Here is an 18,776-nt window from a genome sequence, read left to right as displayed (position 1 = left end):
CCACTGCCCTCCCGGGCCACAGCAGAGAGCTGGACTGGAAGAGGAGCAACCAGGACAGAATCCAGCACCCCAACCAGGACTAGAACCGGGGGTACCAGCACCGCAGGCGGAAGATTAGCCTAGTGAGCTGTGGCGCCAGCCCCAGCTGCTCCACTTCTGATTTAGCTACCTGCTAATGTGCCTGGGAAAGCAGCAGAGGATGGCCCAAGTGCTTGGGTCCCTGTACCCACATGGGAAAACTGGAAGAAGATAATGGCTCCTGACTAGCCCAGCTCCAACTGCTGTGGACATCTGGGAAGTGAACCAGTAGATGAAGATACCTCTCTCTTTTTAAACTCTGCCTTTCAAATAAATAAATAAATCATTTAAAAAAGAAATGTATTAGTTTTCTTTCCAACCATAATTTGCTACCGTGATTGACTCAAAGACAAATAAATTCTACCAAAGCAATGAACATGTTTTGTTTTTCCCCAAATCTTAGCACAGTTCATGTATGTATAAATCTGTCTTAAAATAATATGGCTGCTGGGGGCTGGTGCAGTGGCATAGCAGGTAAAGCTGCCGCCTACAATGCTGGTGTCCAATGTGGGTGCCAGTTCGAGTCTTGGCTTTTCCAGTTCTGACCTGGCTCTCTGCTGTGGCCTGGGAAAGCAGTAGAAGATGGCCCAAGTCCTTGGGCCCTTACACCCACGTAGGAGACCTGGAGAAAGCTCCTGGCTTCGGATCAGCGCAGCTCCAGCCATTGCGGCCATTTGGGGAGTGAACTAGTGAATGGAAGATTCTCTCTCTGCCTCTGCCCTCTCCATAACTCTGCCTTTCAAATCAACACATAATTTTTTTTTAAAAGTTCACTCTTTTTTTTTTTTTTTTTTTTGACAGGCAGAGTGGACAGTGAGAGAGAGAAAGGTCTTCCTTTGCCGCTGGTTCACCCTCCAGTGGCCGCCGCGGCCGGCGCGCTGTGGCCGGCGCACCACGCTGATCCGATGGCAGGAGCCAGGTACTTCTCCTGGTCTCCCATGGGGTGCAGGGCCCAAGCACTTGGGCCATCCTCCACTGCACTCCCTGGCCACAGCAGAGAGCTGGCCTGGAAGAGGGGCAACTGGGAAAGAATCCGGCGCCCCGACCGGGACTAAAACCTGGTGTGCCAGCGCCGCAAGGCAGAGGATTAGCCTAGTGAGCTGCGGCGCCAGCCGAAAGTTCACTCTTTATTCTATTCTTTAAAAAGAAATGGCTGCTAATCTCAAGAAAATTAGATGATGCTAGTAAACCTAATCAACTTTATCGAAGAAACTGAATCATCACTTTTAAAATGTTAATATCCAAATGTTCATGACACTATATAAAAACTGTGGGGAAAGGTGTTTTGCCTAGTGGTTACGATGCCTTCATCCTTTATTGGAGTGTCTGGGTTTGATTGTGGCTCCAGGTCCTGACTCCAGCTTCCTGCCAATGCAGACCCTGGGAAGCAGTAATGACTCAAGTAGTTGGGTTCCCTCCACCCATGTGGGAGACCTGATTGAGTTCCCAGCTCTTGGCACCAGACCCAATGCAGCCCCAGCAATTGTGGGCATTTAGAGAGTAAATCAGCAGATGAAAGCTCTGTCTCTCCCTCAAATGAATTAAAAACAAAAAACAAACCAAAAAATAAAACTATGAAGAACAAGACTCTTTAACAGCACAATATCTGCTTTTAAAAAAAATCTCTTTTTTCTCAACAAAGTGCATGACAGCTGCATATTAGGAGAAGCCAACTCACTTGTTCCATGGCTAGTTATTTTCCTATTTCATGCTTCTGTACCAAGGATGGGAGAAGAAAACAACTTGCTACTACTGTATTCTTGGGGGGAATTTCACTTTCTAATTTAATTAATCACTTAGCTCTGACATGAACAGCAAAGATGGGAACTTTGTAGCGTGTTCATTAAACGAGTGCCTGCAATCTAGGGATTTTATCATCTTTATCTACAGTACCTGCATAAGTACTGTAGCCCAGTACTAAATAGCCATTCAACATACATGTATTTATTTATTTATTTAAAGATTTATTTTTGTTTATTTGACAGTTACAGAGAGAAGCAGAGACACAGAGAAAGGAGGGGGGCGGGGGGCACCTTCCACCCACTGGTTCACTCTCCAAATGGCTGCAATGGCAGAAGCTGAGCTGATCTGAAGTCAGGAGCCAAGAGTTTCTTCTGGGTCTCCTACGCGGGTACAGAGGCTCAAAGACTTGGGCCATCCTCTACTGCCTTCCCAGGCCATAGCAGAGAGCTGGATTGGAAGAGGAGCAGCTGGGACTCAAACCAGGGCCCATATGGGATGCTGGTGCTTCAGGTTGGGGCTTTAACCCACTGCACCAACGTGCCAGCCCCACATGTATTTATTTGAATTTTTATCCCACCTTTGGCTAATGTCCTTAATGATATCAGATCTTAACTAAGGAGCATTAGGCAATGATAGTTTTATTTTACCTTAGATTCTATAATCCCATGAAAGAGCAACTGAATATTTAAAAATATTTTTTTTCCAATTCTCTTGTTTACCTAAGCAGCCAATTTTGCTTACACACTCTTTTTTTTTTTACACTCTCAAAATATAATTATTTTTCAACAGTAGCTCATATTTGTTGTTTTAATAGTCACATTAATATTTTCTAAAGTAAAACTGGTAGCCACAAGTGTTTCTAAGTAGAAGCAGGGAACCATTCCAGATTGGGAAAGACTGTACATTTATTACTCTTCACTGTTTTCCAGGTCTCTTAGATCTACATTTCTACCAATTATTTTATCTCCAACCATAGGGCTCAAATGCTGCTATGGTATGATAAAGCCTGTACTATTAGTAGAGACCACAGACTTAAGTTCTACTTACTCTCTATTCTTCCATTTAGCATCCACATTTAATAGGTTACTTTACATATCACACCCTAAGATTCAAGGTCTTTAAAACAAAAATATCTATACCTACTCTGTATAGCTTAAGGGTTGTTACAATACAAGCAAATACGTGAGAAAGAACTTTGAAACTTATGATATCACATCACGATAAAGTAAATTTTAATGCATGAAAGCTCTGATCAGAACTTGACCTTGAATTTCAAGCAAATTATTTTCAGCTTACAGCAGAATTCTATTGAATTAGGAACTGGAGATAATCCTCACGGAACTTACTTCAAAATAGTCACTAATTTTATGGCCACGTCCCCCAATACTTTTTCCTAAAATGTGGAAAAAAAAAAAAAGATTCAGTTAATCATGAGGATATACCATATATTTTAACAGAAAGAGAATATACAAAATTTAATTTCTCTAATATACATAAAAAAGACTACATTACTAGAGTAATAATGGCATCAGATTAAAAAACCCAGAAAGCTAAAATTCAACTGACATTTCAACAGAAACTTGCCAATTTTCATAAGTTCCAATTATCAGAGCATCAGATAAGTAAATAATGTTAAGAGATATCCTGTATTAAAAATTACATTATTAATATTGTTTAGTAGCTACTAATTACAGAAAGGTCAATGAACAAAAAAGTGGCCACTGCATAACTAACATTAATACTTGTAAATAATAATTAAAAGGCTATAATATAAAACATAACAATCCCTAGCAAACTAACAATAACACACTTCAATATGAAGATTATTCTGTCAAGTGTTTGATTTTCTTTTTTTCTTTTTTTTTTTTTTTTGGACAGGCAGAGTGGACAGTGAGAGAGAGAGACAGAGAGACAGAGAGAAAGGTCTTCCTTTGCCGTTGGTTCACCCTCCAATGGCTGCCACGGCCGGCGCACCGCGCTGATCTGAAGCCAGGAGCCAGGTACTTCTCCTGGTCTCCCATGGGGTGCATGGCCCAAGCACTTGGGCCATCCTCCACCGCACTCCCTGGCCACAGCAGAGAGCTGGCCTGGAAGAGGGGCAACCGGGACAGAATCCAGCGCCCCGACCGGGACTAGAACCCGGTGTGCCGGCGCCTCAAGGTGGAGGATTAGCCTAGTGAGCCGCGGCGCCGGCCAAAGTGTTTGATTTTCTAAGAAAGCATTTACAAATTAAGAGTATTTTAAAATAAACTGATTTTAAATAGTTTTTCTATAACTATATTGATAAAATGAACCAGGTCATTACAAATGTACTCAATAATAGGCTATCAGTTTTATAAATGCTGAATTAAGGATCTGCTAATACATGTAGTATTTAGAAATTGTTTTCGGAAGGGTAGGCATCCATCCTTGTTTGGAACTATATAGAATACATGACTTCATATTACAGTAAAAAAATTAATGCTATCAGGGAGTCAAAAGTTTTGCATAACAAGCGTATTTAAGAGGTCTTTAAAAGATGTGTGGAAAATGGAATTAAATGATAAAAAATTATAAATACAAGCTTTATTTCTCTACATAATCTCCATCAAGTTACAGGCATTTTCATAAGCAGATACCAGCCATTTAGTCCATCCCTAAAGAACTGGGGGTCCTAGAAACTTAATTATGTCAATGAGGTCTTTTTTACCTTATTAAATGAAAAAAAAAAATGGTGTGAACAAAAAGAAATCAGAAAATCAGACTTGTGGAGCTGGGAAACTACAGCTCCCAGTGTGTTCCCAAGGAGTCTACTGGACTTCTGGAAGCTACAGGCCGAGGCCAGCAAAACACAACTTGGACAATCTGGCTTTAAAAGCTAAGGTGAGGAGCCGTGAGGGATCACTGCTGGCCTACTTGGATTATGGAGACATGGGCACTCGGGTCACTAGGGCCATCACCAGTAACTTATGGGCTATGTACGAACAGAATGGGAACCAAAAGCCTAACGAAGACGATCTTAAATCCATCCTCACAGACTGCATGGAGGGCCGTGTAGCCATCACCAATGTGGCCAACCTTCTGCTGCGTATGTATGCCAAGAATGCGGGCTTCAGAATGCTCAAGAACAAGGCCCAGGCCTTGATGCAGTCCCTGGAGGAGTCCCTCACCCAAGTAGCTGGGTCACAATGGACAAAGGTGGAAGTTGGGGTCAGCTAATGGACAAGACTACTGAGGAGGGGGGAAAGGTAGACTTTTTTTTCAATAATAAATTTCAACTCCCGAAGTAGTAGTAGCAGTTGTCGTCATTGTCAGAAGAAGCGAAACAGGCCTATAACTTGAACAGATGCCTATTGCCTAATGATTTCCCATCAAAGCTCCGACAGTGTGTTGAGAGGTATCAAACAGGAGCACTGTCATTGTAGAAAAGCACTCTCTGCTGAAGCTTTCCAGGGCATTTTTCTCTTCTTTAAGATTTATTTCTTTGATTTAAAAGTCAGAATTATAGAGAGGGAGGGAAAGACAGAGATTTTCCACCTATTGGTTCACTCCACAGAAGGCCACAATGGCCAGGGTGAAGCAAGGAGCCAGGAGCTTCATCCAGGTGTCCCACATGGGTGCAGGGGCCCAAACACTTAGGCCATCTTCCACTGCTTTCCCAGGCCATCAGCCGGGAGCTGGATCAGAAGTGGAGCAGCCCAGACCCAAATTGGCACCCATCTGAGTTACCTATTTGGACCCTCCAGGCTGAAGCTATGGCTGACTTTCTCAAACACTCCCAATAAACAGATAGTATTGGGTTTTGGCCCAAAAGGTCAACAAGCAAAATGCTTTGAACATCCCAGAAAGCTGTTGTCAGGCCTTTGTTTCTGACTGATCAACATTTGCTCTGACCACGTCCACTTCTTGCTATCTGCTGCTTTTACTGTGTTTTGTCTTCAAGATTGTACCAGTAACTCCATTTTTCATCTCCAATTATAATTCTCTAAAAAATGTTTCAGGATCTTATCCCCACTTGTTACAAACTTCCCTTGAAAGTGCTGCTCTTAACTGCACTAATCTTGGTGGAGTAGTTTTGATATCCATTGATCAAGAAATCTGGTCCATCCTGATTTTCAGTCAGATTGGAGCAAGCTGAATCAATTCAGAAGTCTATGTTGACTACTGTTTCTGCTGTTAATCATCAGTACTCTTCAATTAGGGCACAAATAAGAGTAACATTTTTCCTTGCAAACTGATGTGAAGAGTCTGTTGCTCTAAGCGCCTTAAAATTGAGTTATCCATGGTAAACTGCTGATTTCTTTGGCCCGTTATCCTGTAAATTTTTTGTAAATCATCAATGATTCCATCATTTTTCCACCCAGGTTCACACTTTGAAAGGAAACTATCAGAGAGCTTCTTCCGGGTCTCCCATGCTTTACCAACTATACCACAGTGCTGCCGCTCCCCCCACCCTTTTGTTCTTAACTTTAGCAGACTTCATCTCTCTGACAGTTTCCTTTCAAACTGATATTTCATATTCTTTTTTCAAAAAATATTTATTTTATTTACTTGAAAGGCAGAGTTGGGGGGGTGAGCGGGGACACAGAGAGGTCTTCCATCCACTGGTTCACTTCCCAAGAGGCTGAAACAGTGGGGTCTAGGCCAGGCTGAAGCCAGGAGTTCCCTCCAAGTCTTCCACATGGGTGCAGGGGCCTAAGCACTTGGGTCATCTCCTGCTGCTTTACCAGGTGCATTACCAAGGAGTTGGATAAGAAGTGGAGGAGCTGAGACTCCAACCAGTGCCCACATGGCATGCCGGTGCTGCAAGTCATGGTTTTGACCCACTGTACCACAGCACCAGCCCTAACATCTTAGATTCTTAGTGCCTCAAACTAACCTTGGTCAGAATGTTGTAGCAAGTTCATATTAGTTTACCTTGTTGCAAAAAAAGGTTTTGAAACCTATGTAAAATTTACTTAACATGATTTTTCCATGAAAGTTCCATAAACATCTACCAATTCAATACTGACTTATATTCATGCATTCATTTGCTTTATGCAACAAATATTTCTCAAGCTGTTACAAGTGCCAGGATTTACTGAGATGAACAAAAAATATACTCAAAAGTTCAACAAACATAAACTCCTTCTTGGACTAAGGTAAGGGAATGTTTACAGATGCAAACAAGTACTGAAGACTATAACTGCCTTCTAGAAATTTTATTTTATTTTATTTTATTTATTTATTTATTTATTTTGACAGGCAGAGTGGACAGTGAGAGAGAGAGACAGAGAGAAAGGTCTTCCTTTACCGTTGGTTCACCCTCCAATGGCCGCCGCAGCTGGCGCGCTGCGGCCAGCGCACCGCGCTGATCCGATGGCAGGAGCCAGGAGCCAGGTGCTTTTCCTGGTCTCCCATGGGGTGCAGGGCCCAAGCACCTGGGCCATCCTCCACTGCACTCCCTGGCCACAGCAGAGAGCTGGCCTGGAAGAGGGGCAACGGGGACAGAATCCAGCGCCCCAACCGGGACTAGAACCCGGTGTGCCGGCGCCGCTAGGTGGAGGATTAGCCTAGTGAGCCGCGGCGCCGGCCTGCCTTCTAGAAATTTTAAACAATAACTTTATGCAGATTTCTTTAGAGGCTAGATACGACTGTAAATATTTTATATCAAAGGTACTGCCCAGGGATGGCATTGTGGTATAGCAGGTGAAGCCACACCCTGCAATGCTGGCATCCCATATGGGCATCAGTTTGTGTCCTGGCTGCTCTACTTCGGATCCAGCTCCCTGCTAATGGCCTGAGAAAGCAGCAGAGGATGGCTCAAGCACTTGGGCCCCTGCACCCACATGGGAGACCTGGAAGAAGCTACTGGCTCCTGGCTTCAGTCTGGCCCAGCTCCAGCTGTTGCAGCCACCTGGGGAGTGAACCAGCAGATAGAAGATCTCTTCCTCTCTAACCCTTTCAAATAAAATAAATAAATCTTTATAAAAAGAAAAAAAGGACTTCTGTCTATATTCCTACATATTCTGAAGAGGTACTATTTGTTCATGAAGACAGACAGATTTTTTGGTTGCCTACCCAAAGGCTATTTCCCCAATTCATTTTCCCTAATTGAACTCAAATTTTGTTAACACTACTCTCCCCTACATAGCACATGTATTTTCAGGGAAGGCTGATGTCTATTTAGCTCCCACTTCTAATTCTCTTCCTTCCTCAAAAATCTCATCTTGTTCAGATACCATCCCTCCTTCATTTAGCCCATTTTTGCAAGGAGAATTTTAAGTACAGAGATGGGCCTGATTTTTTAAGGGTGATAGTCCCTCTGCTGACAAAATTCATTTTGGAATGGAAACATTACCCAATCTGGTATATAAAACTACAGGAGAAGTTTTCAGTGGACTTAAAGTAGTTCACTCTAAAAGAAGGGGTGGGGGACAGGCACACTTAGAAAGCCAGCCTCTGCCTGAAGCAAGTATGAGTGAAGGCAACCATCTCAAAACCAGACTCTCTGGATGGCAGAACACACACACACAAAACATGGGTTCGTGGCCGGCGCTGTGGCTGTTAAAGCCCTGGCCAGCAGTGCCGGCATCCCATATAGGCGCCAGTTCAAGTCATGGCTGCTCCACTTCTGTTCCAGCTCTCTGCTATGGCCTGGGAAAGCAGTAGAAGATGGCCCAAGTCCCTGGGCCCCTGCACCTGCATGGGAGACCCGGAAGAAGCTCCTGGCTTTGGATCAGCTCAGCTCTGGCTGTTGCAGTCATTTGGGGAGTGAACTAGCAGATGGCATACCTGTCTGTCTCTCTGGCTCTACCTCTCTCTGTAACTCTTTCAAATAAATAAAAATAATAATTTTAAAAAATCAACGTAAGTTCTTAAAAAGTTGGATCAACTAATCCAGAAGCCTCAGTCTAGGCACTTGATTTTTTTTTTTTTTTTTAAGATTTAGTAGAGGGGCCGGCGCTGTGGCTCACTAGGTTAATCCTCAGCCTGCGGCGCAGGCATGCCATATGGGCACCAGCTCTAGTCCCGGTTGCTCCTCTTCCAGTCTAGCTTTCTGCTGTGGCCCAGGAGGGCAGTGGAGGATGGCCCAAGAGCTTGGGCCCCTGTACCCGCATAGGGAGACCAGAAAGAAGTACCTGGCTCCTGGCTTCGGATTGGTGCAGCGCCAGCTGTTGTGGTCATTTGGGGAGTGAACCAACAGAAGGAAGACCTTTCTCTCTGTCTCTCCCTCTCACTGTCTAACTCTACCTGTCAAATAAATTTTAAAAAATTAATAATAATAAAAAGATTTAGTAGAGACAGAGAGAGGTCTTCAATCTGCTGGCTCACTCCCCAGATGGCCGCAACTGTGGCCAAAGCTGTGCCAATCTGAAGCCAGGAGCCAGGAGCTTCTTCTGGGTCTCCCACGTGGGTGCAGGGGCCCAAGGACTTGGGCCATCCTTTATTGCTTTCCTAGGCCATAGCAGAGAGCTGGATAGGAAGAAGAGCAGCCAGGACTAGAATCAGCACATATATGGGATGCTGGGGCTTCAGGCCAGGGCTTTAACCCGCTGCACCACAGTGCTGGCCCCTAGGCACTTGATTTTTGAAGTTGCTTGTTTATTTGTTTAAACTGCAGTTGAAACCACTGTAATTAATATATCTTTTCAATACATAAATCTTCAAATCCACTAATCATAACTTGGGGAAACTATACTAAGACCCAAAATGAGCTCAGTCAAAAGTGAGACATGGGTCTGGCGTTGTGGCATAGTAGGTTAAGCATTAGCCTGCAGTGCCCAGCATCCCATAGAGGCACCAGTTTGAGTCCCAGCTGCTCCACTTCTGATCCAGCTCTCTGCTATGGCCTGGGAAAGCAGTAGAAAATGGTCTACTGCTTGGAAGACCTAGAAGAAGCTCCTAGCTTCAGACTGGCCCAGCTCTGGCCATTGTGGCCATTTATTTGGGGAGTGAACCAGAGGATGGAAGACCTCTCTCTGTCTCTCCCTGTTTCTTTAAACAAACAAACAAAAAAACCAAAACAGTGAGACATGGGGCGGCACTGTGGTGCAGTGGGTTAAAGCCCCGGCCTGAAGTGCCGGTATCCCATATGGGCGCTGGTTCAAGTCCCGGTTGCTCCACTTTTGATCCAGCTCTCTGCTATGGCCTGGGAAATCAGTAAAAGATGGTCCAAGTCCTTGGGCCCCTGCACCCGCGTGGGAGACCCAGAAGAAGCTCCTGGCTCCTGGCTTCGGATCGGCGCAGCTCCGGCCATTGTGGCCACCTGGGGAGTGAACCAACAGATGGAAGACCACTCTCTCTCTCTGCCTCTCCTCTCTCTGTGTAATTCTGACTTTCAAATAAATAAAATAAATCTTTAAAATAAAAAAGTGAGACACAAAGTATTATAAACCTAGAAATATAAAAAATGGCTTAACCTACCTCTTCCACAAAGACAGTTTCTATATATACATTCTTAGAACTCACAGCCACATGTAAGATTATAAGCCTCAGGCTCCAGAACTTTATGTATATACAATCATCATTACGAATTAAGGGCCTTATTATATTTGATTTTGAGTATTCAAATTAAATATTAGTCCTATATTACTCCCTATTACCAGAGACTTCGTAGTGTAAAGAAAATAATTTTTCTAGCTCATATCACAAAAGGTTGGTAAAAAGATGGTGTTTCAAATGAAGATTCTCATTTATATAGCCTTTTAAAAAACAGAGTAAGAATAAGCTTAGGTATTTGTTCTAAAGTGAGATTTACAGTTTTTTTACTACCACAATTCAAATAAAGAGAAATAAGAGGCATAAAGTAACATTTGTCAGATTTGATATGATAGTTGTCTTTCCAGGACACAAATTAAAATAGAAATGAGATGTCAAAACTCCTCAACACAGTGACTTTAAGACCTGTGGTGCAAATGATACAAAAAGACTAATTTCATGCCACTGCTTCTCATGCCTAAACTATTATCAATGCAGAATTTATATAATGGCCATAAAATCACAAAGATATGAAATTACTTATTTTACAATTAAAATATTAACCAGTTAAAATAAAATAAAATAAAAAAAGAACAGTTATTTGTAAATGCCTACTGGGCTCTGAAGGAAGATGCTGCTTCACTTACCCTGACTACTTTCATTCTGGTTTTCTGCTTTTCTCTTTCTTCCCCTAGATGATTCCGACTGTTTCTTCTCTGGTGTCTACGGAAAATTAACAGAATTTTAAATTACATTTTCATCATACAAATTAATATAACCAGTATAAAAATCACTTTTCTTTTCAGGACCAAGTAGTGTTCAGTAGTGCTCACAGGATTCAAATGTACACCAATTTACATATAACTATTTGAAAGATAAAACTTCTTGAATAAATCTTTAAAATTCCAAGTACAGAAGATCTTGAACATAGCACCTGAAATTCCCACTTACATAATTTTACTTTAGTTGGATGATAAGTCTGAGAGCAATTAGCCTTTACAAGATGCCCTTCAAATTGTTAACTGGAGATGGGGGTGGGAGGGAATCTTTTCTTACTAGCTTCCTAGCATCCACACAGACTCCATCTGTAACAGTAAGCTCGAATGAGAAAAAAAACAGGACATGAACTCTGATACACACAATCCCTGCTGAAAGGACCATTTACCTAAATGCGCTGCAATTATTATCCAGCAAGTTACAGCAAATTAGTGGATTATGCCCCAGATCAGCAAACTATGATGTGTGGGTCAAATCCGTTTGCCACTTGTTTTCATACAACACATGATGCGAACATACTTCTACAATTTTTACATAATTGAGATTTTAAAAATTCATAACAAAAACAGTATTTTGTGATGTGAGAATTACACAAAATCCAAATCTTATGGTCCATAATAAAGCTTTATTGGAACACAGTCACAGCCACTCATTTACGTACTGTCTGCAGCTGCTTTTCTACAATGGCACAGTAAAGCAGTGCTTTAGACCTATAGTGCAAGAGACACTACAGGTCTAAAAATAAGTGGCCCTTGCTATAGATGTTGGCTCTCATCCTAAATCAAAGGTTTGTTTCTTAAACAGATGGTAAATATTTTCATTAGGCTAAAAAAATAAATATTTTTTAAGATTTATTTTATTTATTTGAAACAGTTAAAAAGAGAGGTAAGACAGAGAGGGAGGTCTTCCATCCACTGGTTCACTCCCCAAATAGCCACAACGATCAGAGCTGAGCAGTTCTAAAGCCAGGAGCCAGGAGCTTCTTCTGGGTCTCTCACATGAATGCAGGGACCCAAGAACTTGGGCCATCCTCCACTGGAAAGGAAGTGGAGCAGCCAGGACTCAAACCAGTGCCCATATGGGATGCCGGTGCTGCAGGCCAGGGCTTTAACTCGCTGCACCACAGCAATGGCCCCAACAAGTAATATTTTTGGACTCTGACAAACTACTGTGCTTAGTCAAAAAGAACAGAACACAAGGAAATAGTACTGAGCCCTCAAATTTTCAAACCTTGTAAGTATTCCTGGGGTCAAAAGAATTCCTGAACTTAACAGGAGTCCATGGAGTATCTGAATGAATTAATTACACAGCTTTAATCTTTTTTTAAAAAAGATTTATTCATTTGTAGAGCTCTTTCATCCACTGATTCACTCCCCAAATGGCCGTAACAGCCAGGTCTAAGCGAGGCTAAAGCCAGGAGCCAGGAACTCCATCTTGGTCTCCCACATGGGTGGCAGGAATCCAACTACTTGGGCCATCCTTTGCTGCCTTCCCAGGAGCGTCAGCAGAAAGCTGGATCAGCAGAAGAGCTGGGACTTGAACTGGCGCTCTTGTATGGGATAACAGCATGCAAGTGGCAGCTTACTCTGTAGCAACACAACACTGGCCCTGATGCCATTTAAATTTCTCAAAAGATTGCAGTCACCAAGCAGAAAGGGTATTAATCCATATTTTCATGTCTCTGTTTAGTTCTATTATTAAACAGTGTAAATGACAAAACATAACTTAATTCTAGTTAAGCACATACCCATTGTTCCTCTAAGTATCACCTTTGGTGCTTTATGTTCTTTTACCTCCATTCTGCCAACAAGTTAGCCAATTCAGAAATGCACTGAATGCTGCCAATCTGAATTCTTCAAAGACAAGCACTTTATCTTCTCTCCATCTCACCCTCCCATTCCACTTCTATTGTATATAGCTATTTCTTAACAAGTACATAATGAATGTTTAATACATTCATTCTGGTAGAGCAAGAATTCAAATCAAATCAGCCCCAAATACGATTTTTTTTCTGTATGACATATCACTCTAATAACTAAATGACTCAATCTTATAAAATATCTCAAATTTTTATTGTTTATAAATAAAATTCATTATGCCCAATAAACTATTTTTACATTTTCATTTCACAAACCAGAGTAAACTAGCAGATGGAACACTTCTCTTTGTAACTCTGCCTCTGAAATAACTAAATTTTAAAAAAAGCAAAGCTGAAATTTATTAAAAAAAAAAAAAAGAGTTATAATCCTTAAACAGCTACACCGGAAACAGCATTTTTTTCTAAAGATTTATTTATTTATTTGAAAGTCAGAGTCACACAGAGAGAGGAGAGGCAGAAAGAGACGTCTTCCATCCGTTGGTGCACTTCCCAACTGGCCTCAGTGGCTGGAGCTGTGCCAATCTGAAGCCAGGAGCCAAGAGCTTCCTCTGGGTCTCCCACACAGGTGCAGGGGTCCAAGGACTTGGGTCATCTTCTATTGCTTTCCCAGGCCATCAGCAGGAAGCTAGATCAGAAGTGGAGCAGCCGGGACTGGAATGGGTGCCCATATGGGATGCCAGCACTGCAGGTGGTGGCTTTACCCGCTATGCCACAGCATCAGCCCCGCTAACAGCATTTTTTAAAAACAAGAAAATGTAATATTCTAAATGGCTCCATATAATTTTGTGAAGTATATTCCAAGGAACAATGGTTTAAAGCAGTTACATTTAGGAGCCGGCATTCTGGTATAGCGAGTAAAACCACTTTCTGTGACCCTGGCATCCCACATGGGCGCTGGTTCATGTCCTGGCTGCTCCACTTCCAATCCAGCTCCCTGCTAATGTGCCTGAGAAAGCCAAAGAAGATGGCCCAAGTGATTGGGCCCCTGCTATCCATGCAGGAGACCTGGATGAAGTTCCTCACTCTGGGCTTCAGTCTGGCCCACTCCCAGCGGTGGCAGCCATCTGGAGAGTGAATCAGTAGATCAAAGACCTCTCTCTCTCTTCCTCTCTCTGCCTTTCAAATAAATAAATAAATCTTCTTAAAAACAAACAGCAGGGTAGATGCTGTGGTATAGCAGATAAAGCTGCCACCTGCAATGCTGGCAACACATATGGGCAATGGTTCAAGTCCTAGCTGCTCCACTGCCAATCCAGCTCTCTGCTTTGGCCTAGGAAAGCAGTAGTCCTTGGTCCTCTGCACACACGTGGGAGACCTGGAAGCAGCTCCTAGCTCCTGACTTTGGATAGGCCCAGCTGTGGCTGTTGTGGCCATTTTGGGAGTGAACCAGCGGATAAAAGAGCTTTCTCTCTCCCTGCCTCTCCTCTCTCTATGTAACTCTTTCAAGTAAAATAAATAAATCTTTAAAACAAACAAAACAAAACAAGACAGTGGGGGTGGATGCAGGGACAATAAGGGGTGGTTCAACTGGTATAAAGATTGCTTCACTGAAAAGTTCCTCAGAAACATTCAAATGGTAACATGCCTTGGCTATCTCCAACAGAAGGCTGGGAAGATAAAGTACTTGGGATACACACTTAGGATATTTAAGGTTTGTTTTATTTCCTCAAATGCAGCATTCCTCAGCCTAGGGAAGTAGGATAGCCCTATAGGTAAAATGATATTTTGTTTAGACAAATAAATAAACAAACAAATTGCATTCTGCTTATAGTAATGAAGAAAAGATAACAATTTTATCTCCTTTAAAGAATTTTGGGGCTGCCACCTGTGGTGCCCACATCCTGGCTCCTGTTTCGGATCAGCACAGCTCTGGCCCTTGTGGCCATTTGGGGGTAAAACAGCAAATTGAAGATCTCTCTCTTTCTCTGTAACTGTGCCTTTCAAATAAGTAAATAAAAATTTAAAAATAAATTAAAAGAATAAAGAATTTGAGGAAGGAATAGAAAAAGGGTATTAGGATCCATATTAAGACTGTCATGTATGGGTAAAAAGGTAGAAAAATAGGTAATAAAATACTGAAAAACTGAATAGAAGATGAGTATGGGAAACCTAGATACACTTAAATTAGCCTATAAAGTAAATGTCTCCATTATTTGCACAACTTTATCCCTTCCCATGATGCCTTATTTTTATCACTCATGTCCTAAGACTGCTACCTGGTGCTGGCCTGTGACTATTCTCCTCTCAAAGACTGTTTACAAGGACACAACTAGGGTTTTTCTGTCAGTGTACATGCACTACAATTTCCTAAAACTTCAAACACCCTGGGTGTCTGAAAAAAACAGACTAAAAATCAGCCTTTGATTCCATTATACAGTGTAAACCTTGGCATGCTATTCAACCCAACAATCAATGTTCTCATCAGTTTAAAATATGCTAACAGAGGCACAGGAGGATTTTGAGGATTAATTGAGAAACATAATTAGTACAATATCTACAATACAGTGGGTATTCAATAAATATCAATAAGTATCCAATTTTCTTATCTGAATGGCTATCCTATCTCCTCAAATTTCCACACACTTAATGGTTCAGAACTTCAATCATGTGTCACATGTTAAGTGATTGGCAGTTCTGCCTTAACAGCTTACAAAAACTTGCAGAGCTTGCAAAACAGGTTACATTCTTTAAGGTCCTGTTCAATTGTACTGTAGACTACAAGCCATCGAGCCTGCAATCTAGGCCATCACCAGCACTCAAGCAGACTGAACGGAATAGTTTTAGTTCTGAATGTAAATAATTTGGACATCTATATTAAACAAAGCAAAATAAAAACCCTCAATGAAGTCCACTGCTGCCAGTTTTCCAGTCATTCATTTGTCTAAGAACCTACTTATGGATGTAGAACCTGGATGGAAATATGCAAAAACTCATCAAATATTTAATCTCTAAGAGGGCCCATCAAGACAGAAAGTTCTGACCAATTTCTGCAATTTTTAAACTGTTTCCGAGAGATACTATAGGAGAGAGGAGTTGTAATCCCAGAAATTACTAAAGGGAATAGACAAAGGTGGGTGCATTTTAAAGGTCCAGCCTGGCAGACCCATCTACGTCATTTCCACCAGGTCCCTATAAACATGTCTTTTATTTTAATATTGGGATTCTTCATAAAACATCCTTTGAAGAAACAAATTAGCAGCTTAAAGTTTGAGAAATTATTTGAGGAAATCCAAAGGACATCAACTTGGCCACCTATGTACTTACCTGAGGTACAAAATTGGCACTCATAAAACATTTTATAGAGTACATTTTCAAGCCTGTTACTGCTCTTGGTAATAATGCTGTCATTTCTTTCTGTCACATACAGCTAAGGACAAAAGACCAAAGAATTCTACATACAGTGGAAGAGCAGTAAGAAAAAAATGAAGAAAGGAGACAAGTGAGTTGTTGTTGTTTTTTTTTTTGACAGGCAGAGTGGACAGTGAGAGAGAGAGACAGAGAGAAAGGTCTTCCTTTTGCTGTTGGTTCACCCTCCATTGGCCGCCGTGGCCGGCACGCTGCAGCCGGTGCACCGCGCTGATCCGATGGCAGGAGCCAGGTACTTATCCTGGTCTCCCATGGGGTGCAGGGCCCAAGCACTTGGGCCATCCTCCACTGCACTCCCTGGCCACTGCAGAGAGCTGGCCTGGAAGAGGGGCAACCGGGACAGAATCCGGCGCCCCGACCAGGACTAGAACCCAGTGTGCAGGCGCCGCAAGGTGGAGGATTAGCCTAGTGAGCCGCGGCGCCGGCCAGGCAAGTGCTCTTTAAATCAATTAGTAATCACACCAAAACCTAAATGACTTCTCTGGCATTCAAATTTCCCAAGACATTAGTGTGAATTACCCAGTATTTTCTAGCAATTCAAAATCTGTTCAAAAAACAAAGACAAACAAAAGAATCTAACAGGTGACAGGGATAAACTGATGCTTTAATTTCATGGGCACTTAAGACAGTGACTACCAAACAAGGACTTTATATCCAATCAGGTGACTGACTTCTTGGCTTATCTTAAAAGTAAATATATTTTTTAATATAAGACCAAATGTAAGAAAATATGAATCTTAAAGCTATCACTGAACAAGGGATATAAATCTATTCAATTATTCCATAAAAATAGGTAAAAACTTCTTTAAGTCTCAAACTAGAGTTATATTTATAATTATCAGCATAAATATATTATAGGAAAGTGGGGCCGGCGCTGTGGAGTAGCAGTTAAGCTGCTGCCTGCAACACCAGCATCCTACATGGGTGCTGGTTTAAATCCGGCTGCTCCTCTTTTCCCCTCCTCCACACCCCCCCCCCCCCCATAAGGAGTACAAATTTCATAAATACAACTTTAGGAATATAGTGATTCTTCCTACCATACCCCCTTACTCCCACCTCCACATCCCTCTCCCATTCTCCATTAAGTTTTCAGTTAACTTTATACACAGAAGACCAACTCTATACTAAGTAAAGATTTCAACAATTTATGTGCTCACACTCACACACACAAACTCTTTGAGAACAATTTTTACATGAGCTGCCAAAGCTATGGAAGCCTTTTGAATCCACAATCTCTGTTAGTATTTAGACAAGGTCACAAGCAAATAGAAGTTCTCTCCTCCCTTCAGAGAAAAGTACATCCTTCTTTGTTGGTCTGCTCCACTTCTGACCCAGCTCCTTGCTAATGTGCCTGGGAAAGCAGTGAAAGACAGACCAAGTACTTGACCCTGCAATCACGTGGGAGACCTGGAAGTAGTTCTGGGCTTCTGGCTTTGGCCTGGCACAGCCCTGGCCATTGTGGCCATTTGGGGAGTTGAACTAGCAGATGGAAGAGCTCTCTCTCTGTAACTCTACCTTTCAAATAAATAAATAAATAAATAAATAAATCCTTTTTTTTAAGTAGATATTAAGGTTTGTTTTTCACTCTACCTTAGCTAGAGTTAATCAGAATCGACTACATGGATAACAAGTTATGCTATTTTATCTAATAAAATTACATCAGTTGGGGCTGGCACTGGGGTGGTGTAGCAAGTTGAGCTGACACCTGCAGTGCCGGCATCCCATATGGGTGCAGGTTCAGGTTCCGGCTGCTCCACTTCTGATCCAGCTCCCTGCTAATGTGCCTGGAAAAGCAGCCAAAGACGGCCCAAGAGCTTTGGGCACCTGCACTCACGTGGTAGAATCAGAAGAAGTTCCCAGTTCCTAGCTTTAGTCTGATCCAGACCTGGCCACTTTGGCCATTCGTGGAGTGAACCAGCAGATAGAGGATCTCTTTCCCTCTCTCTCTGTAACTCTGCCTTTCAAAAATCTAAAATAAATCTTTTAAAAAAAACATACCAGTTAATAAATATACTCAATTTCTTTCAAGTAAATGAGAAAAAAAAACCTTAAAACAGGAAAAGTTATTCCAATATTAAATGATTTCCCTAACAAAATATTCAATTCTCAGACATGTCAGAATCGATTTTTTCTGAAAGATTCATGTAGCTAAAGATTAGTTTCAAATATACAATTCACTGGCTGCTCCCACATCTCATACTCAGGCATCAAATTCAAGGTTACTATAATTTGAACAACTGGCGTGACAAATCTTTTTGCCTCCAGTTAATAAAAACAACAATCTTCACTTTTTATTCATATTTCTAGGCAAAATTTGTTTAAGCAGATGTGAAACAGGAAAATCAAGAGAAATATCTTTGTTACTTTCATGGCACATATCAAAATAGTGCCACACTAGAAAGGAAAATCTGGATCCTTAAGAAAACATTTAGTCAACGTAAAATGCAAGCTTCTTCTCAACAATGTCAAACATACAAGGCACTCTGTGTTTTTT

General features: G+C 41.8%; 1 protein-coding gene across 3 annotated transcripts in view; it reads right to left on the bottom strand.

Moving 5' to 3' along the window:
- TLK1 (tousled like kinase 1) overlaps positions 1-18,776 on the bottom strand; it is a 151,846-nt gene that overhangs the window by 54,447 nt on the left and 78,623 nt on the right. For all 3 annotated transcript variants that reach the window (XM_002712279.5, XM_070070706.1, XM_070070707.1), the window contains 2 exons: positions 10,908-10,983; positions 3,168-3,214 (listed from right to left, as the gene is read on the bottom strand). In XM_002712279.5, the coding sequence (XP_002712325.1) occupies positions 3,168-3,214; positions 10,908-10,983 (123 nt within the window). The remainder of the gene's footprint in view (positions 1-3,167; positions 3,215-10,907; positions 10,984-18,776) is intronic.

Source organism: Oryctolagus cuniculus, chromosome 3 (genome assembly GCF_964237555.1).
Source record: "Oryctolagus cuniculus chromosome 3, mOryCun1.1, whole genome shotgun sequence".
NCBI classification, from domain to species: Eukaryota; Metazoa; Chordata; class Mammalia; order Lagomorpha; family Leporidae; genus Oryctolagus; species Oryctolagus cuniculus.
This window is presented reverse-complemented; position numbering and strand designations above follow the sequence as displayed.